The following is a 23,883-nucleotide window of genomic DNA, read 5'->3' on the forward strand; positions in this document are numbered from 1 at the left end:
CAGTTAATTAGATAAATAACAATGTTTAATTGTTACCCGCTTTAAATGAATCATGTAACAATTAACTCATTAGGATCTGGGGCACCACGAGAGGGATTCTTTAATGAGTTACCATCTACTGAATTAAACTCTAAAAGGTCTTTATCACATCTATAAACAGTCAACTTATCAATCATAACCTCATATCATCATTCTGAACAGTTATAACCTTGCATCTGCAAGAACCTGAGCCTTACTTATGGTTCAGTACTACACAAATTGGTTTATTTATTTACTAGCTAATTAAGTGGGAACACAGGATAAACATACACACTCTGCACTGGTTATTGACTGGAGACGTAATACGCTGAAAACAGGTCCCTAACGGGCAACAACATTGATGCTTGTTAAAGAAGCAAGGGACAGAGACACTTAACATTGGTACATTCAGAAACTACTCTCACCTACAGTATCCATATACCTTGCACACGAACCGCCGCCAGCTTTGAGTAAGAAATCAAGAATGTATTTACATGAAATGCCTAGGTTCGCCGGGGGTCTCTCAGTGAACAGGGCCACCATGGAAAGGGGGTTGGGCCTTTTCGCGGCACGCTTGCAAGGCTTTGATTGTCCAAAATGGTTCCAAAAAGTCTTCTATTATTGTCCTTCTTTGTAGTTCTCCGGTATCAGGTGACTTGTTGTGTAGTCCTGAACAGAACTACATAGTTGACTTTCCTTCTATTCACTCTGTAAGAAGCATCTTTGAAGATAGGCTAGCCAGCCGTATTGATGGTTTGAGCAGAGTAACAGGATGTACATACTTAAATTCGCTTTCGAAGATACTTTTTTAGGACTGCTAATCAGCCTTACCAGTGATCGTCCGGGAGGTGAGTTTATCGTCTCCACCTCGTTGAGATTCAAAGTTCAAATCACTTTAAACTTTCTGGTCTAATGTGTGTTTTTTCTTAACCCATCATTTATACAGATTGCTCGAAATGGGAGGTTCCGGCCGGCTGACATGCTCTCTGATCTCACTTCGGCGCGGTGACTACTCACTGTGCAAAGTTTATGGAAAACAATTATCTCTTATAGCTTCTCAAATCACATTCCTCTCTTAACAAAAACACACATTTTTTATATTGCATGCAAAAACTGGAAACTTCGTATATGTAGTGGGTATACTTTCCAAGTTACATTTTTCCTTTCTAAAATTTTTAATGACATCACAAAATGACAGTGTTCTATAGGTCGTCTCTGACCTTTCAATAGCAAAAAGTCTGTTGTATCAAAGAACATTCCTTTGGTGAATCTTGAGAGGGCAGTCCTGAATCTTCTCCCCTTGATGTACAACAGGGCGTGAGTTGTTAATCCTCGCTAGTTCCTCTACGGGTGAAAGGGGATCTGATTGAAGTTATTCATTGCAAACCTGATATGACCTATTTGGATTCTCGTTGACAGTCATGACACCACCAGAGTTGTTACCAGAGAATGTCATGTTAATTTCTCTACAATAATCCACTTCCAACATCCTTTTAGAGAATTTGTTAGTACATCCAACTGACCTCACAACTGTAGACCACGTGTATTGCGCCGTGTGGGCGAGCGGTTTGCTGACATCAACGTTGTGAATGCAGTGCCGCATGGTCGGGATATGGTATGGGCAGGCACTAGCTACAGACAACGAGCACAATTGAATTTTATCGATGGCAATTTGAATGCACGGGATCTGTACACAATTCCTGGATGCTGAAAATGTCCCAGATCAAATCACATTTTATGGCATAGTGAAATGCTTGTGTTCCTAGCTCCAACAGCGCAGTAATACCTAACAATACATAATACACACATCTAAAAGTAGAAGAATGGAATGGCATTGACTAAAATACAATAGAATACAGTATATTCATATGAGATGAGTAAAGCAGTATGTAAACATTATTAAAGTGACTAGTGTTCCATTATTAAAGTGACCAGTGATTCTATGTATATAGGGCAGCAGCCTCTAAGGTGCAGGGTTGAGTAACTGGGTGGTAGCCAGCTATTTAACAGTCTGATGGCCTTCAGATAGAAGCTGTTTTTCAGTCTCTCGGTCCCAGCTTTGTTGCACCTATACTGACCTCGCCTTCTGGATGATAACAGGGTGAACAGACCGTGGCTCCGGTGGTTGATGTCTTTGATGATCATTTTGGCCTTCCTGTGACATTGGGTGCTGCAGGTGTCCTGGAGGGCGGACAGACCGCACCACCCTCTGGAGAGCCTTGCCGTTGTGGGCTGTAAAGTTGCTGTACCAGCTGGTGATACAGCCCGACAGGATGCTCTCAATTGTGCATCTGGGGTGTGAGGGTCTTAGTTCTTCTATGGCCTTATTCACCAGACATGTCACCCATGGACCATGTTTGGGATGCTCTAAATCGACTTGTACGACATTGTTCCAGTTCCCGCAAATATCCAGCAACTTCGCACAGCCATTGAAGAGGAGTGGGACAACATTCCACAGGCCACAATCAACAGCCTGAACAACTTTAAGGTATCTGTGACCAACAGATGCATATCTGTATTGCCAGTCATGTGAAGTCCATAGAGCAGGTCCTAATGAATGTATTTAAATTCACTGATTTCCTTATATGAACTGTAACTGAGTAAAAATGTTAAAATTGTTCCATGTTGCATTTATATTTTTGTTCAGTATAGATTACCTTTTATAATGTTTTGTTGTTGCATTTCACTGCATAAAATGCTGTTATCGAGGTAATTTCCCTAGTAGGTGACGTCAGAGCTCAGCATGTGGGAGACGTCAGAGCTGAGGGATGATAGACGAGTTTCCCACTAGTAATTACCAGTTGGAGGGCTGTTCAACTGGATTTTTCCCAGTCGTATGTGGTAAATACCACCTCACTTGGTTATGAATGTAGCATTATATACAGCCTATTTTTCACGTACCTGTTTGAAACCTAAGCACCTGAGGTAGTAGGTATGGTCCTATTAAACCATGACACAGATGGCTCCTACTGCTGGTTATATTCATACCAAACCATAGCCAGTCATAATCAGTGAGTTACATCGACCAAGCCAAGGCACTGAAACAGGAAACACTTTGCATTCTTTCTGCTTGGTGTCATGTTGTTCACTACCCTGGCCAATCTTCACTACACACAGAGAGACCAATTATCAAGTCTACCTCAGGCACAATCAGTGGTGCCAGCACCCTATCACAGAGGTTGCGGTTTAGATGCAAACACTTGGACATATACAGGGCATTTTAATCTACAAAAAACGAATGAAGTCATGGATTTAGACCTGAGGTTGTAGTTTGAGGTTGTTTCCAAGTAAGCCCATATTACTGACCTCGCTAGTAGAGTTCTTCTTACAATGCTACTGTAAGTCCATCAGTGGCCTGGCAATATCCAGGTAGACCCAATATTCATCCATTGCTCTTGTCATGTTCATACTCCATTCAATGGAAGGGCATTGTGTTTGTGATAACAGACAATGGTAATTGCATGTGAAGTGTTAACAACACCACTTTGGTTTTTGACTTTCCCTTTCCACAGCTGAAGAGGATGCAGATAAGTTGAACTTGAGATCATTTGCATAATTCAGGTAATTATCTCCTGTTTTCCAGGTAATAGAGGACAGGGACAGTCTTTGGGGAATAGTGGTCATCTGTCTGAACGGGCGCCAGTCAAGGCGTTTGCTAACTTTCTCCACAGTTTAAAGACTATAACTTGCATTTAAGCTTCAAAGCTGTGAATTTGTTCCCCGAGGCGTTCTGACAGAGTGGAGCACATTTTGGTGTGATGGTCTAATTTGATTGATTGCAGTCATACCTTGGCATGTTTTGTGTGATTGTATGTGGTCTCATACCTTAACCTCTTTACCAGCATCTCTTTCCCGAAAGGCTTTACATAGAAACATCAAGGCATAACCCTTGTTGCTAAGCTAAAGCTGAGTTCATGACAAGGCACAACAGAGAGAGAGAGGTGGAAAACAAGGTTGTTGAAGACCAGATGGTCTAGTGGAAAATGTATGTGTTGTAAAGTGACAGAGTGGCTGGGCTGCAGCTGGGGATGACGAGAAGGGGGAGAGGGCTATTTACACAATGGTAAATCCATTCTCCAGCACAGATTGAAGGAGACACTGCAACAGAGACTGGGGAGGAGGAACTGCCTCTAAACAACAGTCTGGTTACTTTACTTTAATGTATGTTTATTTCCATTCATTTGAGAAATTATGTATTTAAATGAAAGCGATTGTTTGTGGATAAAAACACTTGGAAAATTCTCTGAGTTTTCATTAAACAACAAGGCTTTGAGAGAGTATTGGGCAAACTTCAAGCATTATCAAGCCTTGATTTTACAGTTTTGTCTTAGTGGTATTCACTTGTAAATGACTAATTACCTAGCTTTGTATTTTAACCTTTATTTATTAACTAGGCAAGTCAGTTAAGAACAAATTCTTATTTACAATGATGGCTTACCCCGGCCAAACCCGGACGACGCTGGGCCAATTGTGCGCCACCCTATGGGACTCCCAATGACGGCCTTTTGTGATACAGCCTTGGAATCGAACCAAGGTGTCTGTAGTGACACCTCTAGCACTGAGAAGCAGTGCCTTAGACCGCTGCACCACTCGGAAGTCAACACAATTGGTAAGTAATAGGTAGAAAATAGTGTTTTTTATTTCAATGAATCACAAAGAAAAGTAAAATGTAACCCAATAATTAGAATTTAAATCACCACAGTGTACACCTGTGTTCTGATCTCTGTTCCCCTTCCTCTCCCTGCAGTGACCATGCAGACGGACAGTGGTGTTCCTGATTGTGGCTGGACTGGTGGACCTGAGCTTCACCCAGCACTCCAGTGCCCTCCAGTGGCTCAGCTACCTGCGAAGCCGCTGCCACCCCTCGTCCATGTGGGCCGAGCAGCTGGACGTTGACTGCCCCCTAGAGTGTGACTGCCTGGCCAGCTTCCCCGTAGCCATGTACTGCCACAGCCACAATATACAGCACGTCCCGTATGTCCCCTCCCACATGAAGTACGTCTACCTGCAGTGCAACTAGATCACAAGCATCCAGGATGGGGTCTTTGACAAGCCACCAGCCTCGTCTGGGTCATCTTGCACCAGAACCAGCTCAGCTCTCACAAGGTCGGCAAGAACGTCTTCAGCAAGCTCGCCTGTACTTGGATAACAACTAGATGGCCTGCATGCCCGTGAACCTACCCAAGTCCATCAAGGATCTACGCATGGGTCACAACAAGAATTCCAAGATCCATGTTTGAGGGGATGACCTACCTCACTTACTTCCATCTCCATGCCAACACCGTTGAAGAGGTCAGGGGGCTTTCAAGGGACTCAAGTCTCTGACTACTGGATATGAGGAAAAACAAACTGAAGAAGATTCCAGATAACCTCCCTCAGGTGTTGCATCAGCTCTACCTGGAGTTTAATGACATAGCAAGCGTCCCTGTGAACTTCCTCACTACGTATCCCAAGCTGCAGATTGTCAGGCTGGCCCATAACAAGTTGACTGACAGAGGGATTCCTCCCAACACGTTCAATGTCAGCGGTCTGGTGGAGCTGGACCTTTCCCACAACAAACTGGAGAAGATTCCCACCATCAGCAAGAGAACCTCTACCTTCAGGCTAACCAGAGAAGGAAGTGTCTGTTATTCCCATCGTGATATTCTGTGTGTAGCTTTCACTTTCTGTATAATGCCATATAAAGTGGACATGTCGATCTGATCCTGGTTTGTGTTGTACTGTAACAGTATGATTATGGTAATGTAGTTGAATAAATATCATGAAGTTGTGGTCGAATGGGTTAAAAGATTATACACCTGAAAAAGTACTAAATTGAATTTCACTATATAGTTGGCCAAGGAGGTGGCTATTGTTTATTGTTTTCAACTTTTAGATTTTCATTTGTATGTCAAGTGAGAGAGAAAAACCAAAAAACAATCCCAAACATTGCTGTTAGGGAGGTATTCAAGAGGAAATTGTCAATAAACTGTGCCTTCTCCCTCTCCTCCTGTCAGAGTTCTTCCTGGGCTTTTTCTGTAACCCTACCTACCCACTACCATCTACCATTATTGGTTGCATTACAATTCCAGAAGTATGTAGCCTACTTGGTCGCTCCTTTTTTTTTTTTTTTTCACCTTTATTTAACCAGGTAGGCCAGTTGAGAACAAGTTGTCATTTACAACTGCGACCTGGAGTGATAGATGTGCATATTATGATGTGCAAATAGAGATACTGGGGTGCAAAAGAGCAAGAGGGTAAGTAATAATATGGGGATGAGGTAGTCGGGTGTTCTATTTACAGGTTGGTTGTGTACAGGTACAGTGATCGGTAAGCTGCTCTGACAGCTGATGCTTAAGGTTAGAGAGGGAGATATAAGACTCCAGCTTCAGAGATTTTTGCAATTCGTTCCAGTCATTGGCAGCAGAGAACTGGAAGGAAAGGCTGCCAAAGGAAGTGTTGGCTTTGGGGATGACCAGTGCAATATACCTGCTGGAGCGTGTGCTACGGGTGGGTGTTTCTATGGTGACCAGTGAGCTGAGATAAGGCGGGGCTTTACCTAGCAAAGACTTATAGATGACCTGGAGCAAGTGGGTTTGCCGATGGATATGTAGTGAGGACCAGCCAACAAGAGCATACAGGTCACAGTGGTGGGTAGTATATGGGGCTGGCACTGTGATAGACTCCATCCAGTTTGCTGAGTAGAGTGTTGGAGGCTATTTTGTAAATTACATCGCCGAAGTCCCCTTGAACGGGGTATGGTAGTAGGTGCCAGGTCCACTGGTTTATGTCAAGAACTGCAATGCTGCTTAGTTTTTCATGCTCAACAGTTTTCCGTGTGTATTAACAATGGTCCACCGCCCAAAGGACATCTAGACAACTTTACACAACTGTGGGAAACATTGGAATCAACATGGGCTAGCATCCTTGTGGAATGCTTTCGACACCTTGCACAATCCATACCCAACGAATTGAAGCTGTTCAGAGAGGTGCAACTCAATATTAGAAAGGAGTCCTTAATGTTTTGTGCAATCAGTGTATATCATTATGTATGGGGGTAAATTGGTATTAAAATATTTTTTGGTTGTTGTATCAAAGTACCATTGGACAATGCTCAATGCAGTAGTCAATGTTTATTATATGTTACTTACCTTGTTTTCTGTTTTGCTGTCTTTTTGGCTACCACTAAAGCTGTCATAAATAATGTGAAATTCACGAATGATTGAAGCTTTTGTGCTTTGCTACATACGCAGTACAGTCATTCTCTCTCTAAGCTGCTCTCAAGGTGCACAGATAACGTTTCCATTCCCCTGCTCAGACATTGCATGCATGCTATGTCATCGACTGACAGATTGCTATAACATATGATGTGGTTAGCTGATAGGTAAAATACCTATCCAGATGTAATAAGATCTGGTATGCGTTAGCAACACCTTGGCAGAGGAATGCGCCCAACATTTTAGTGCCACTTTATTGGAACTAACTGCCTTTGACTTGCCGTGCCCTTTGTGCTACTGTCAGGACCGAATCCTAACTTGAGAAATATGTGCATAACTTTCTGTTCTGATAAATCATGTGTTGGTGTCAACGAGAGATTTATCCTGAGTTTTTTGCAGTCATGTTTATCTAGGATCAGCCCTCAGTGTTTTGCTTCCCTCATGTGGAACAAAGTCGTATTAGACAAGTAAGTACATTGTACCCATTGCTTGTGCAGTTAGTGAAAGTAATGGATTCAATAGATATGTGAATGTGATATGTCTCAGTACTACATATGTAATGATGGATAATCAGAAACTGACAAAGACCATGTTTGGATCTGAAAGTAGCTAAATAATTACACACATTTTAAAGCCTGACCAACCAGTTGAAAACTTGTTACGGCTGGGGGTTCCGCTAGCGGAACGTTTCGACAACATCCGGTGAAACTGCAGAGCGCGAAATTCAAAAAACATTATTAGAAATATTTAACTTTCATACAATCACAAGTGCAATAGACCAAATTAAAGCTAAACCTCTTCTTAATCCAGCCACCGTGTCCGATTTCAAAAAGGCTTTACGGCGAAAGCAAACCATGCGATTATCTGAGGACAGCACCCCATCAAACAAACACATGACAATCATATTTCAACCCGCCACGCGCGACACAAAACTCAGAAATAACGATATAATTCATGCCTTACCTTTGAAGATCTTCTTCTGTTGGCACTTCAATATGTCCCATAAACATCACAAATGGTCCTTTTGTTCGATTAATTCCGTCGTTATATCTCCAAAATGTCCATTTATTTGGCACGTTTGATTCAGAAAAATACCGGTTCCAACTTGACTACAAATGTTCTAATAAGTTACCTGTAAACTTTTGTTTGAAATGTTTGGACACTTTCCTAATCCAACGTTAGGTATTTTAAAACGTAAATAATTGATCAAATTTAAGACGGGATAAACTGTGTTCAATAGCAGATAAAATGAAAGTGGAGCGAGCTCCAGGTCACGCGCCCAAAACAAAACAGTCCACTTGGCTATACACCCAGAAAGGAAAGGGCTACTTCTTCATTTCTCAAAAGAAAACATCAACCAATTTCTAGACTGTTGACATCTAGTGGAAGCCATAGGAACTGCAACCAGATGCCTCAGAAATCTAGATTCACATAGAAAACCAATTGAAAACACAGTCACCTCAACAACAACAAAAAATCCTGGATGGTTTGTCCTCGGGGTTTCACCTGCCAAATAAGTTCTGTTATACTCACAGACATCATCTTAACAGTTTTAGAAACTTTAGAGTGTTTCCTATCCAAATCGACCAATTATATGCATATCCTAGCTTCTGGGCCTGAGAAGCAGGCAGTTTACTTTGGGCACGCTTTTCATCCGGACGTGAAAATACCGCCCTCTAGCCCAAAGAGGTTTTAATGCAATTAAACAGTGTTTACTAGATTCACATAGAAAGAAAAAACTAATGTTTTTTTGCCAGCTCATCATTTGCAGGACTCAAAACCAGCCCCATGTTCCTCCTTTGCCTTCTCCCTCCTGTTTCACCTTAAAGCGCTCACTCCAGAAAGTGCTTATCTTATTCTGGGGCCAATTTTCACATATTTGAACTAAATCATATTGGGACATCTGTCAAAGGCTCCTCTTTTCATCTTAAACAGCTGCCTTTAATCATCCCTAACAGACAGCAGCTCCATCGAGTCATGGGAATGCTTTCCCTCTTCTCGTAACGGAGCAGGAAGGGAGAGATTATTGACACATTATGCAACTCATACCATGGCATCCACACCAGGGTTAGGCTCAATTCAGAATTGAATTGAGAATGTTTCATAAATTCCAATTAAATTCTTGAATTTTAATTGAATTTGAAGTGAAGTACTAAACAGAATACACAATTGCAATTCAAATTTTAATGAAAGGAAATGCCCTCCTCTTCTATATTAGGTTTAATCTATACAAATATACTGTATATCTTGTACATAAAAGCTCATACATGTTGTTATATACGAGCATATCAAATATTGTTGAAACAATTGATTTTCAGGTTCAGATTTTTCTTAAAATGAATGCTCAAGGAAAACAAAACATTATCATTGATTTCCCAGAATGCATTAGTTTTACCTTTTAAATTGATGCCTTCAAAAATATACTAAACTAAATGGTTGTTAGGAATATAATTGACTATTCTAAGCACTAAGGTTAATTAAAAGAGTATATAAACATTGTTTCCAGAGGAAAGTGATATATTCTTTGGTATCTGGAAGTGTGAACTGTCAGATTCAATGAAACTCATGTTCTATGACTGAGGGGAATTTATTTGAATTGCACTGAATTAAAATGTACTTCCTGTCATTCAAATTCTACATCCTGTGGGGTGTGGCCAATTCAATTCCAATTTCAACTCATGAGTTGAATGGGAGTCAATTCCAAAATTCTGAATTGAGCCCAAACCTGATCGACACTGAGGATATGTTATACACTTGTAGAATGTTATGGAGAATTAAAACACATTTTGGCTTCCTTAAAACGAATTCAGGGAAAAGCTAGTGCCAGTAGACCAACACCACTGCTAGCCTGTGTATTGTCTACGAGAAGTGTTAACTGATAAAAAATGCAAGGGTGGTTTCAGTCTTCCCCTGACGGAATGGCAGAGCTTTTGATATCTGATGCATCTGGATTGATGGAATTATTGTTATCATAACTGCTATTACACTCGACACTCAACCCTAAGCCTAATATGTTTCCCAAATATTTATAGATGCAGTTAATTATATACCAGAGTTGAGAGTGCTTTAACGATTCTGACAATTGGAGGGATGCAGATTGACTCAGTTCAATAGCTCAGACTTGAACTCCTCCCAAAGTAATGACAAGCAAATTAGTATCAGTTTGCAGAGTAATATCCATCATTGCTATCCAGGTGCAGGGTCGGAATATGTCATAATGTCTAGGCATTCCAGGTGTTTTAATGTGTTTCTCTCAAACCAAAGATCTGATAAGATTTGTCTTGATAAACAGATAGGCCTGCATGTTGTTGAATTCGTTTTCCCATGTTAGAGACAATATCAGCAACAATGAAACCCCTCTAAATTAAATGTATGCATATTTAAATGAATTACAGTGATTGCTGATCATGTGTTATTTGAGACCTTCTGTAATGCTGATCCGAGGTCAGTATTTATTCTAGGATAACTGTATAGTAACAACAGAATAAGTTTTCTAGGCCCAGGGTGTAGTAAACAGCTGTATTAGTTGGTAGGCCTACAAGTAGACTTAAACGTTTTTAAATAAACTCAGCAAAAAAAGAAACGTCCCTTTTTCAGGACCTTGTCTTTCAAAGATAATTTGTAAAAATCCAAATTGCTTCACAGATCTTCATTGTAAAGGGTTTAAACACTGTTTCCCATGCTTGTTCAATGAACCATAATCAATTAATGAACATGCACCTGTGGAACGGTCGTTAAGACACTAACAGCTTACAGACGGTAGGCAATTAAGATCACAGTTATGAAAACTTAGGACACTAAAGAGGCCTTTCTACTCACTCTGGAAAAACACAAAAAGAATGTTGATCAGCGTCCCTGCTCATATGCGTGAACATGCCTTAGGCGTGCTGCAAGGAGGCATGAGGACTGCAGATGTGGCCAGGGCAATAAATTGCAATGTCCGTACTGTGAGACGCCTAAGACAGCGCTACAGGGAGACAAGATGGACAGCTGATCGTCCTCGCAGTGGCAGACCACGTGTAACAACACCTGCACAGGATCGGTGCATCCGAACATCACACCTACGGGACAGGTACAGGATGGCAACAACAACTGCCTGAGTTACATCCGTCATGGTCTGGGGCAGTGTGTCACAGCATCATCAGACTGAGCTTGTTGTCATTGCAGGCAATCTCAACGCTGTGCATTTCAGGGAAGACATCCTCCTCCCTCATGTGGTACCCTTCCTGCAGGCTCATCCTGACATGACCCTCCAGCATTACAATGCCACCAGCCATACTGCTCATTCTGTGCGTGATTTCCTGCAAGACAGGAATGTCAGTGTTCTGCCATGGCCAGTGAAGTGCCCGGATCTCAATCCCATTGAGCACGTCTGGGACCTGTTGGATCGGAGGGTCAGGGCTAGGGCCATTCCCCCCAGAAATGTCCGGGAACTTGCAGGTGCCTTGGTGGAAGAGTGGGGTAACATCTCACAGCAAGAACTGGCAAATTTGGTGCAGTCCATGAGGAGGAGATGCACTGCAGTACTTAATGCAGCTGGAGGCCACACCAGATAACTGTTACTTTTGATTTTGACCCCCCCTTTGATCAGGGAGACGTTATTCAATTTCTGTTAGTCACATGTCTGTGGAACTTGTTCAGTTTATGTCTCAGTTGTTGAATCTTGTTATGTTCATACAAATATTTACACATGTTAAGTTTGCTGAAAATAAACGCAGTTGACAATGAGAGAACGTTTCTTTTTTTGCTGAGTTTATGTAACGAAGTGGTGAGAAAAAAATAATATACTGGCTATGAAATGGCTTTTAAAGTTTTAATGAGCTTGTTGATTGGCTGTTTTGAAGGAAGTTTGCAACATTCTGGATAAATGTACATTAATCCCCCACAAGCAAAGAACTAGAAGACATCAATGGTACAAACTATAATTCAAACCCTATTAGCCCTTAATGGAGAAAGTGTTCCAAAAACACGTTTTCTTGGGACACGTGACGTTTTAATGTGGACACGTGAAGCATTCCAAAAACACATGTTTTCATGTGGACACATGAAGTGTTCCAAAAATACATATTTTCATGTGGACATGTGAAGTGTTCCAAAATCATGTGATCTTATGTGAAGTTAATGTGATAACATGTGACAACATGTAAAGCAACATGTGATAACATGAAACTACACATGTGAAAATGTGATCACATGTGAAGTCTTCCAAAAACATATTTACACATGATTTCACTTTTTTTCTGTAAGGATAGTTAAGTATTATTATCAGTAATGTTGGCGATAACTGTATAGGAATTCTTCTAATGAAACTTTTTTAACAGTCGATTTGAAACAACAAAACAATGATTGTTTTTTACAGTGGACAAAGGCACATTATTCACCAGATCAATCATCATAAACAGTATAAGAAAATATAGATTTTAAGTCAAGTTATAAATATATATGTATACATACATTATATATATATATATATATACATACATACACACAATTTTCAACATAGATTATCAAAATATCCCATCTTTGAATAGCATTCTCATAAAGATAAGGTCCATTCAAATCCATTGATAGTGTCTGTAGGCCAGAAAAAGACTGGAAATGTCCATAGGATGTTATATCAATCAAATATATCATATGTAACCCACCATTGTACATTGTGTATTAGAGATGAGAGCTTGATGGTATATCCTCCTCTTTGGATATGCTCCTCCATCTGCAGCATTCTGTCTTTTACGGCCTTTGTGTAGAAAGGAGAAGTATTCAGAATATGTAGCTACAGCAAAGGCATAGAGAGACTGACAGATGATAGATAAATAATACTCACTTTATTCCACCTGCATCTCTATGTCCTGAATATCTGTATGCAAACTATAAGTAAAACTTTGAATTAGAACCTACATATATGTTTGGGTTGTCATCATGTTGCGTTGGTTCAATTATTCTAGATACTGTGTAATACTTTACCTTGAGTTTTGGTACCCTAGTGATGCGTGATGATCAGTACTATAGGACATCTGTGGTGGAACAAAATCACGCAAACTTAGGAACTTGTAAATTGCATTTTATATATATTTCCCCTTTCTCTTAATTTTTTTACTGTGATACTGAATTTAAAGACATCAGGGGTAAATAGTGTTGTTTAGTAACTCGAACTTCTTAGTATGCATTATTACCTTGTGTGTGATGAGGCAATAGAGAGTGAATATGAACAGCAGTCCTCCACAGACTGATGGAGCTATGACCATGAAACCAAACTTGTACAGGTCTCCATCATGGTCTCCATCTAGACCAGTCTGAGGGGCTTTCTCTGAGTCCCAAAAGGTGCTGACTGGGGACAACGAGACAGGTCAAAACAGCCAGGTTATAATATGTACAAGTAAGGTTAAGATAATCAGATAGCTCAGCAAGTTGATACATGCAACACCAGAGGACAGTGGGTCTGATTCTCTAAGCTACTTTGCTAAATTTCCATACTGGATTATTATATTCGATAATAATGTAATTCTCTGTTTTATGCCTTTGCCAGGGAACCTCTCCGGACTTTGAGGAAGTTGCCCACCTGTAGTCAGAGAGAGTGCTGTAGAGAGGGCTGTGGGAGGCTCTGCGGTGTCTGTGTACTCCCTCTCACAGCTCCAGTCTACTGGTGAGTCCATGGTGGTCACCAGCTCCCAGTACACAGACAGGACATCCTGGACCCTCCCCAGGGCCTCAGATGGAGAACTGCTGAATGACATTCCAAAACTCACTGGGTCGTCCTAGTCAATAGGGTCAGAAAAGAATGTTTGTAAATTGTATATGGGGTGCATGTCCTATCAATACAATTATACAATAGTTTTATGAGCTTGGTATTGAGTTCCTTGAATCTTCTTTAAAACACCCAAGTAATGCTGTTATTTATTAATGAGAGAGCTCTTGAGCATCAAACCTCCCTCACCTCCAGCTCCTCATTGATCTGTGGTACACATCTCTGGGAGTAAATGTTGTGGATGAGACCGGTCAGAGACAACACGTAGCTGTGGTTGTCTGATCCCCGAATGTATCTGAAGTGTCCGGTCAGGAGTTCCAAGATCCAGGGCATGGCAGCTTTCACATAGCAACATTTATTCTGCCATGGAATGGACGAAGAACAGTGCAAATTCATAACAGTTATGATACAAGGTACGCTTGATATCAGGGACTTGTTCTTGGTTAGCCATAATGATTATAGTTAATGCTAATTTTTACAGTCATTTTTTTAGCTGAAATAAATGTGGTGCACAGTGTATACTTTCTGCCACTCTTCTAAAAATATAACACATAATTTGTAAAAACAATTACAATAAATGGTACTAAAATCAAAGAAAGTATAATTTCTTACTGTAAAAAAATTAAAATAGTTAACCTAATGTTCTTTGTGAATTTCCCTGTGATCTCCCAAGTTTTAACTGCACATGCATTTTATGCATAGAAATTACCTTACCAAACTTCTCTGCTCAATAAATGTGTAGGTTATTGAGCATCCACTCTGCAACTGGTTATCTATCTATGTAAAACAGAAATAAATGCAAAAATCAGGAGTCATTAAGTTAACAACATAGATATTAACTTCTCATATCTTGTGTTCATGAGAGGAATTTGCTGGACATTCAACGACCCCAATCATCAGTGTGTAATGGTTCTAGTCTAACTGTGAAAATCTAACTGTGAAAATATGCTCTCTACCAGGCACGTGCACAGATAGAGGTCTAAGAGTTCCTGAGTACCTGCCCTGAGAAAAGTGCCCTTTCAGCTTGATATTTTTTTTCTTCACTTTGAGCACCTGCCCCTCCAAAGGTTTGTGCATGGCCCTGCTCTCCACTGTGATTAAACACGTATTTCATAAACCACTCTTGGTTATGTATACTTTTTTTGTCATATTATAAGAGCTTTATACCGCTTACATTTTTTCATGTTTAAAAAAAATATATATATATTTATTTCCCATTGTTCAGTATAGCTGTACTACTCACCAGGTGTCTTATGGTCAGCAGGTGATCTCTGGTGATGGAGTGTCTGCACGGACCAGGGTCTCCCATGGTCAAGGGGAGACTCAAGAACACCATCACACACAGACACTTTACCTGAAAGGGAAGGATATCATGGTTTATTGTTGCTCTGATGAAGATCTGAAACCAATGGTGAACCGTATCAGCTTCATGAACAGAAAAATACAGTTGTATGACATTTGGTGATATATATATATAGTATATATAAAATAAATATAAAATATAGAGTTCTATAGAATATATAAAACATAATATTTCCTATTTCTCAATTGACTTTGTCCCTATGTATCTTCAATTTTGAAACCATATTTTGTGGTTTGTTGCACATTGGATTCTTGAGTAGCATAATTTTGTCTTTGTTTCTGCATCTTCCCATCTCCTGTTTTTTTTCTTTCTGTAACTCCTTTCTCCTCATTCAAACACTGTCAGGTCTTATTGATATTTCTATTTAGTTTGTAATACTTATTGTTGATGCCACAAATCCACTACATTAGAATAGGATTTATCCAGATAAATAGAATGAGTCAAGCAGAGGGGACGATAGAGACTGGGAATTTTAACTCAGTTATATGAGTAGAGCGGAGCCCCATGGGGTGGAGCTGTACGACATATAACATCCATTTCCTTTTTTTACTTGTTCTATTGGTTATCTATATTAAAAAGAAACCTACATTTCTAATGTTAGAAAACTACTGAAAATAAACATGTTTTGGAACATTCTCTGAACACTCAATTGTTAACCTCTGGCTTAGGTCAATAACATTATTAATGATTATCACACATTAGAAATAATGTAATATAACCATAAATTAGCTTTCATAAAGATTACCCATATTCATACAGTACAGTACATTATAGTCACATGATGTGAATTAACTGTCCATGCCGTGTTTATGTTTTTTTCTACAGTATTTACATATATTCATTTCAAACCTGTTAGAGACAAACCTGAAAGTATGAAGTCTGAAACGCCAAACTACTACTGCAAAAAAATACGACATTCACATTTCCAAAAGAGGGACTTAAGTCATTTAATGTGTTCTGTTCTAATGTCAAATCAGTCATACCGCGGGGAAAAATGCAGCAACTGTAGATGAATCAAACAGAATACAGTAATGTCAAAAGATTTCCTTCACAAGAGCATAGCAAAATGAATGAAAGTCATGCAGAAGTAACTGTTTCTCTTACCTTGGTTTTGCACTGAATGTGGGTTGGCACGAGGAGGGTCATCTGGCTCACCTATGAAAATAGAGAAGACCAGACTCCTCTGTCAGAAGCATTGGAGAAGATAGATGACGTGTATCTTCTCTTTTAGCCCTGATCAATCCCTCTAGTAAACCTCTGGAGACAAGACATGCATTAAAGAAAGAGAAGCTGACAGTCCTCTGGCGTGGATGGAGCCCAGGTTTCCCCAGCATGGACTGATGTGGTTCGACTCCCCTCCGAAAGGTCTGGAGCTCACAGTGTGACTGCCTGCCTGAGCTGTAACTCAGAGACTATTTTAAGACCTCCCTCTTCCTGCTCTCTCTCTCATATGGTCCACAGGAAACTATGCCCCGTATCCCAGCTTTCATGATTCCCAATAACAACTGGAGGGTCTCAACTTGAGACATACAGAGCCTTGAAAAAGTATTTGCCCCCTTTCCGATTTTCTCTATTGTTGCATATTTGTGATACTGAATGTTATCAGATCTTAAACCAAAACCTGATATTAGATAAAGGGAACCTGAGTTTACAAATAACAAAATAAATGAATGCTTATTTTATTTATTTAATTAACAAAGTTATGCAACACCCAATTCCCCTGTGTGAAAAGTAATTCCCCCTTACACTCAATAACTGGTTGTGCCACCTTTAGCTGCAATGACTGCAGCCAAACGCTTCCTGTAGTTGTTGATTGGTCTCTCACATCACTGTGGAGGAATTTTGGCCCACTCTTCAATACGGAAATGCTTTAACTCAGCGACATTTATGGATTTTCAAGCATGAACTGCTCGTTTAAAGTCCTGCCACAATATCTCAATTGGGATTAGGTCTGGACTTTGACTAGGCCATTCCAAAACTTCAAATGTGTTGCTTTTTTAGCTATTTTCATGTAGATTTGATTGTGTGTTTCGGATCATTGTCTTGCTGCATAATCCAGATGTGCTTCAGCTCACAGACAGATGGCCTGACAATCTCCTGTAGAATTCTCTGATACAGAGCAGAATTCATGGTTCCTTCTATTAAGGCAAGTCGTCCAGGTCCTAAGGCAGCAAAGTATCCCCAAACCATCACACTACCACCACCATGCTTGACTGTTGGTACGAGGTTCTTACTGTGGAATGCAGTGTTTGGTGTTCGCCAGGCAAAATGGGACCCTTGTCATCCAAAAAGTTTACTCAAGTTTGCCAAAAAGCACATGGAAGCACCTAGATGATCATCAAGACTCTTGGAAGAATGTTCTGTGGACAGATGATTCAAAAGTATAACTTTTTAGATGACATGGGTCCCATTATGCCTGGTGAAAACTAACCACCAAACCCACAAATATCGCTGAGTTAAATCAGTTCTGCATGCAATAGTGGGCCAAATTTCCTCCACAGCAACATGAGAGACTGATCAACAACTACAGGAAGCGTTTTGTTGCAGTCATTGCAGCTAAAGGTGGTACAACCAGTTATTGAGTGTAAGGGGGCAATACATTTTTATTCATTTTACAGACACCTTTCGGGCTCCCGGTCGGCTCAGCGGTCTAAGGCAGTGCATCTCAGTGCTAGAGGCGTCACTACAGACCCTGGTTCAATTCTGGGCTGTATCACAACCAGCTATGATTGGGAGTCCCATAGGGCGGTGCACAATTGGCCCAGCGTCGTCTGGGTTAGGGGAGGGTTTGGCCGGGGTAGGCCATCATTGTTAAATAAGAATTTGTTCTTAACTGACTTGCTTAGTTAAATATATATTTTATTTATTTCACACAGGGTCATTGGGTGTTGCATAACTTTGTTTATGAAATAAATTAAATAAGTATGTCATTGTTGTGTTATTTGTTGACTCAGGTTTCATTTATCTAATATTAGGTTTTGGTTGAAGATCTAATAACATTCAGTATAAAGAAATACATAAAAGTAGAGAAAATTTAAAAGAGCGCAAATACTTTTCCACGGCACTGTAAATATCAGTCCAGTTTGTTTTGTTTGTAACTATAAAGGTTTTATGCTGTTTTTGTTCCCTGCATATAATAACCTTTTGAAACCTTTTCTACACATCGATGCAATGTTTTATGGTGATAAACTCTTACAGATGTTGCAACCCACTGGGCACACACAGCCTGTTCTCATAGACAAGACGTAACATAGTAAATGTTAATCCGGAACACTCAAATTAGTATGACATCTTACGTTTGGTATGGTTACATAAGATGCTACACTCATACACAGGTAGTGTATGGTGATAAGCTCTTACAGATGTTGCACCCCACTGGGCACACACAGCCTGGTCTCATAGACAAGATGTAACATAGTAAAAATAAATCCAGGACACTCAAATTAGTATGTTATCTTACATTTGGTATTGTTACATAAGACAGAAGGTTACTTAAGGCAAAATGTAAAGTTGGTTGGTTGGTCGGGGTGGATGGGTAGGCATATAACACAAACGTCTAGCAATCCAAGGGTTCCATGTTCGAATCTCATCATAGATCATTTTTGCAACTATTTATTACTTTTTAGCTACTTTGCAACTACTTAGCATGTTAGCTAACCCTTCCCCCAACCCTAACCTTAATCCTTTTACTTAACTCCTAACCCTTACCTTAACCCTATTCTTAACCTTAACCCCAACCCTTGCCCAGCTAATGTAGCCACCTAGCTAACGTTAGCCACAACAAATGTTTATTTGTAACACATGATATGTTTTACAAATTTGTAACATTGTACAAATTACAAATCGTGACATATCATACAAATTGTAATTCGTAACATATCATACGAAATGGATGATGTACATCAACAAATTAATACATACCATACGAAACGTAACATATCATACAATTTGAAGGGTCCTGGATTTACCTTTACTATGTTACGTCTACCCTTGAGGCCACATTGGTACACACTGAGTTAATCAATGTTGTTTCAACTAATTTATCGATGTATTGTGACGTGAAATCAGCATAGAAAATACATTGGATTTGAAAAAAGTAATCAACCAGTACTGTTTCATTTAATTTTAACTAGCGTTGTAAACATTGAAATTAGTATAAAACTTCAATTTGAATACATTGACTTAATCTGACTCCCAGGTTGTTACTTTAATCTCATTTCAATATAATCATCAGGTAGCCTAGTGGTTGAGAGTGTCGGGCGTTGGGCCAGTAACTGAAAGGTCGCTAGTTCAAATTCCCGAGCCGACCAGGTGAACAATCTGTCAATGTGTTCTTGAATAAGGAACTTAACCCTAATTGCTCCTGTAAATCACTCTGGGTAAGAGCGTCTGCTAGATTAATTAAATGGAAAAGGCAATTTGACAATCGAAAGAAATTACACCAGTATCTCTCAATTCTACAGATCACGTCATCTCATTATACACCGACGATATCTTACTTTACCTAGACAATGTATGTCAATCCCTCCCTAAAGCTTTGAAGATCATAGACAAATTCAGCTCCATCTCAAGGTATAAAATAAAACCAAGTCTGTCCTATTGCATCTCAAGACCCCGATGGAGGACTCCATCTCCAATCGTTTCACATTTAAAATATTTGGTAATAGATATATATTTCCTTCCTTTGTCAGAAACTTTAACAGAACGCTCAAATCAATGAAATCCGACCTCAGTAGATGGACTAATATCCCAGTTGCTTTAACCGGCAGAATATCTATTGTCAAAATGTATTTATTGCCAAGGCTGAATTTCTGGTACTCTTCCCTCGTCTCCTCCTTCTGGCTACTGGGATACAATCCATAGTGCGGTTTCAACATTTATATGGCAAGGTAAGAGAGCCCGGATAAAATTAACAAACTTGCAAAGAAGGAAAAACGTGGGAGGACTATCCGTACCAAACTAAATATCATTTCCAGGCACAAGCATTTCGACCCCTCTTAATTTGGCTTAGACATGATTCTTCTTCCCCCTGGCTGAATATAGAGAGAAATATGGTGTGTCCTATAGCCCTGGAAGAGGTGGTCTTCACTTATACAGTATATCCCATAAACAATGTACACTACACTTTGGTTCTATTATCCCTCACACAATTTCTATTGCCTTGCAATCTGGAGGGCAGCATTCCCCCAATGGTCCAAATGTGGAATCTGGACATTTGCTGATATCATGGACAGAAATGGTTTGACAACATTCCACGATTTGAAAGACATTACAACTTAGGTCGGCTATGCTGGCCTATGGAGTCCCTTAGGAAACCCAATTACCTAACCATCCAGTGATGGGATTTAGAAATGAATTATCTGGGCTACCGAAAGGACTGATCCCTATAATATATAAACAATTCATATTCTGTGTTGGCCATTAAAAAATTATAGTCCACAGATCTAAGTGAATCTGAACAACCCTTTAACTGGAACAGAATATGGAAAAATAAGACCTTGGCATCCCGTAATCTGAACCATCAATTTATTTTATGTTTGCTCACAGACTGTATTTAACGCCAGACTGTATTTTTTTAAATGGAAATGGCTCCAACTCCCAACTGTTCAATGTGTCCCATAAATCAGGTAGGCACATTCCTTCACATGGAGTGAAGGAGTGCCCTGCAGTTAAATGCTTCTGGGACAAAGTTACAAAATACATTTTGAAGTGCATGAATGTAAATATTCAATGCGTTGCCTCTACTATGTTACTTAACAATGATAGCTTCTTGAATGTCTCAATCAATCAGAGACGATTACTACAGGCAGCCCTGCCGCCCAAAAATGTTGGCTCTCCCAATTCACCAGTGGATACAAATACTATTAGAAGTTATAACATCAGAATTATCGACAGCGAGAATGAATGGTGCTAGTCAAGGAACAACTGAGTCCTGGACAAATATACTTGATTCTGTAAAGAATAAACCCCAACACATACAAATAAACAATCTATAAAGCCCAAGGGGGTAAAAGCATAGATAGAGATATGGGAGATATGGATAAATACTCTCAGTATGGCGCCGGAGGAGATGGCTGCCGTTTTACAAACTCCTAACAATTTTGCTATTTTGTGTATTTTTTTCACGTTATTTGTAACTTATTTTGTACATAATGTTTCTGCCACCGTCTCTTATGACCGAAAAGAGCTTCTGGATATCAGAACAGCGATTACTCACCTCAAACTGGACAAAGATTTTTTCATTAACTAGTCAGATGCAAAGGATTTTCTCCAAATACCCAACCAGGCCCAAATCCCTGTCATTCGCGTGAAGAGAAAACACAGATATAGGGGATGCAGGTCCAGGTTCCTCGTCGGCAAGTGGGTAACCTGCCTCTACCATCCGTCCTATTAGGCAACGTGTAATCATTGGATAATAAACTGGATGACCTTTGTTCAAGACTATTCTACCAACGGGACATTAAAAACGGTTATATCTTATGTTTCACCGAGTCGTGGCTGAACGACGACATGGATATTATACAGAACAGCTGCATCCGGTAGGACAAGGGGTGTCTATTTGTCATTATAAACTGTGTGGATTGAGCCCTGAATTCTGATTGGCTGAAAGCCATGGTATATCAGACCGTATACCATGGGTATGACAAAACGTTTAGTTTTACTGCTCTAATTGAATTGGTAACCAGTTTATAATAGCAATAAGGCTCCTCTGGGATTTGTGATATATGGCCAATATACGGCTAAGGGCTTTGTCCAGGCACTCTGCGTTGCGTGGATAAGAACAGCCCTTTGCCGTGGTATATTGGCCATATACCACACCTCTTCGGGCCTTATTGCTTAAATAACAGCTGGTGCGCGAAATCAAATATTAAGGAAGTTTCAAGGTTTTGCTCGCCTGAGGTAGAGTATCTAATAACAAGCTGTAGGCCACACTATTTACCAAGAGAGTTTTTATCTATATTTTTCGTAACAGTTTATCTACCACCACAAACCGATGCTGGCACTTAGACCGCACTCATTGAGCTGTATAAAGCCATAAGGAAACAGGAACATGCTCATCCAGAGGTGGCGCTCTTAGTGGCCGGGGACTTTAATGCAGGGAAACTTAAATCTGATTTACCTAATTTCTACCAGCATGTTACATGTGCAACAAGAGGAAAACAACTCTAGACCACCTTTACTCCACACATAGAGACACGTACAAAGCTCTCCCTCACCCTCCATTTGACAAATCTGACCATAATTCTATCCTCCTGATTCCTGCTTACAAGCTAAAACTAAAGCAGGAAGTACCAGTGACTCGCTTAATACGGAAATGGTCAGATGATGCAGATGCTAAGCAACAGGACTGTTTTGCTAGCACAGACTGGAATATCCTCCGAGACTCATCTGATGGCATTGAGGGGTATATCAGTCACCGGCTTCATCAATAAGTGCATCAATGACGTTGTCCCCACAGTGACCGTACGTACATACCCCAACCAGAAGCCATAGATTACAGGCAACATCCACACTGAGCTAAAGGGTAGAGCTTCCGCTTTCAAGGAGCGGGACTCTAACCCGGACGCTTATAAGAAATCTCGCTATGCCCTCAGACGAACCATCGAACAGGCAAAGCATAAACACAGGACTAAGATTGAATCCTACTACACCAGCTCCGACGCTAGTTGGATGTGTCAAGGCTTGCAAACTATTACGGAATACAAAGGGAAGCCCAGCCGCGAGCTGCCCAGTGACACTGCCCTTTCCCACCTGGATAAAAGGAACACCTATGTGAGAATTCTGTTCATTGGCTACAGCTCAGTGTTTAACACCAATACACATAATACTCCATAATGACAAAGCAAAAGAGTAAAAAAAAAAAATTTAAAAAAAAGAAATATCACATTTACATAAGTATTCAGACCCTTTACTCAGTACTTTGTTGAAGCACTTTCGGCAGCGATTACAGCCTTGAGTCTTCTTGGGTATGACGCTACAAGCTTGGCACACTTGTATTTGGGGACTTTCTCCCATTCCTCTCTGCAGATCCTCTCAAGCTCTGTCAGGTTGGATGGGGAGCGTCGCTGCACAGCTATTTTCAGGTCTCTCCAGAGATGTTAGATCTGGTTCAAGTCCGGGCTCTGGTTGGGCCACTCAAGGACATTCAGAGACTTGTCCTGAAGCCAATCCTATGTTGTCTTGGCTGTGTGCTTAGGGTCATTGTCCTGTTGGAAGGTGAAACTTCACCCCAGTCTGAGGTCCTGACGCTCTGGAGCAGGTTTTCATCATGGATCTCTCTGTACTTTGCTCCATTCATCTTTCCTTTGCTCCTGAATAGTCTCCCAGCCCCTGCCGCTGAAAATCCCCACAGCATGATGCTGCCACTACCATGCTTCACTGTAGGGATGGTGCCAGGTTTCCTCCAGATGTGACGCTTTCATTCAGGCCAAAGTGTTTAATCTTGGTTTCATCAGACCAGAGAGTCGTTTATTGAGGAGTGGTTTCCTTCTGGCCACTACCATAAAGCTAATATTGGTGGAGTGCTGCAGAGATGGTTGTCCTTCTGGAAGGTTCTCCCA

At 40.4% G+C, this 23,883-nt stretch overlaps 1 protein-coding gene and 1 pseudogene across 1 annotated transcript; one reads left to right on the forward strand and one right to left on the reverse strand.

Annotated features, from left to right (window-relative positions):
* Positions 1-2,761: 2,761 nt before the first annotated feature.
* Positions 2,762-5,922, forward strand: LOC106566677 (fibromodulin pseudogene; annotated as a pseudogene).
* A 6,689-nt stretch (positions 5,923-12,611) lies between these two features.
* Positions 12,612-16,708, reverse strand: LOC106566647 (macrophage colony-stimulating factor 1). Its single transcript, XM_014134879.3, has 9 exons — positions 16,427-16,708; positions 15,203-15,313; positions 14,674-14,736; positions 14,149-14,319; positions 13,774-13,969; positions 13,388-13,542; positions 13,179-13,228; positions 13,039-13,082; positions 12,612-12,951 (listed from the first exon to the last, which is right to left on the reverse strand). Exons 1-8 carry the CDS (start codon positions 16,466-16,468, stop codon positions 13,040-13,042), a joined length of 831 nt encoding a protein of 276 aa, XP_013990354.3. The 5' UTR covers positions 16,469-16,708; the 3' UTR covers positions 12,612-12,951; position 13,039.
* Between the last annotated feature and the right edge of the window lie 7,175 nt (positions 16,709-23,883).

The sequence above is a fragment of the Salmo salar genome, chromosome 13 (assembly GCF_965601325.2).
Source record: "Salmo salar chromosome 13, fSalSal1, whole genome shotgun sequence".
Lineage (NCBI taxonomy): Eukaryota > Metazoa > Chordata > Actinopteri > Salmoniformes > Salmonidae > Salmo > Salmo salar.

Coding starts and splice junctions, on each gene's coding strand:
- LOC106566647 (XM_014134879.3), bottom strand. CDS start 16,468: ATGACCCTCCTCGTGCCAACCCACATTCAGTGCAAAACCAAG. Junction 14,320..14,673: donor TTATTGAGCAGAGAAGTTTG/GTAAGGTAATTT, acceptor ATTCCATGGCAG/AATAAATGTTGCTATGTGAA. Junction 13,970..14,148: donor AGATCAATGAGGAGCTGGAG/GTGAGGGAGGTT, acceptor CCTATTGACTAG/GACGACCCAGTGAGTTTTGG.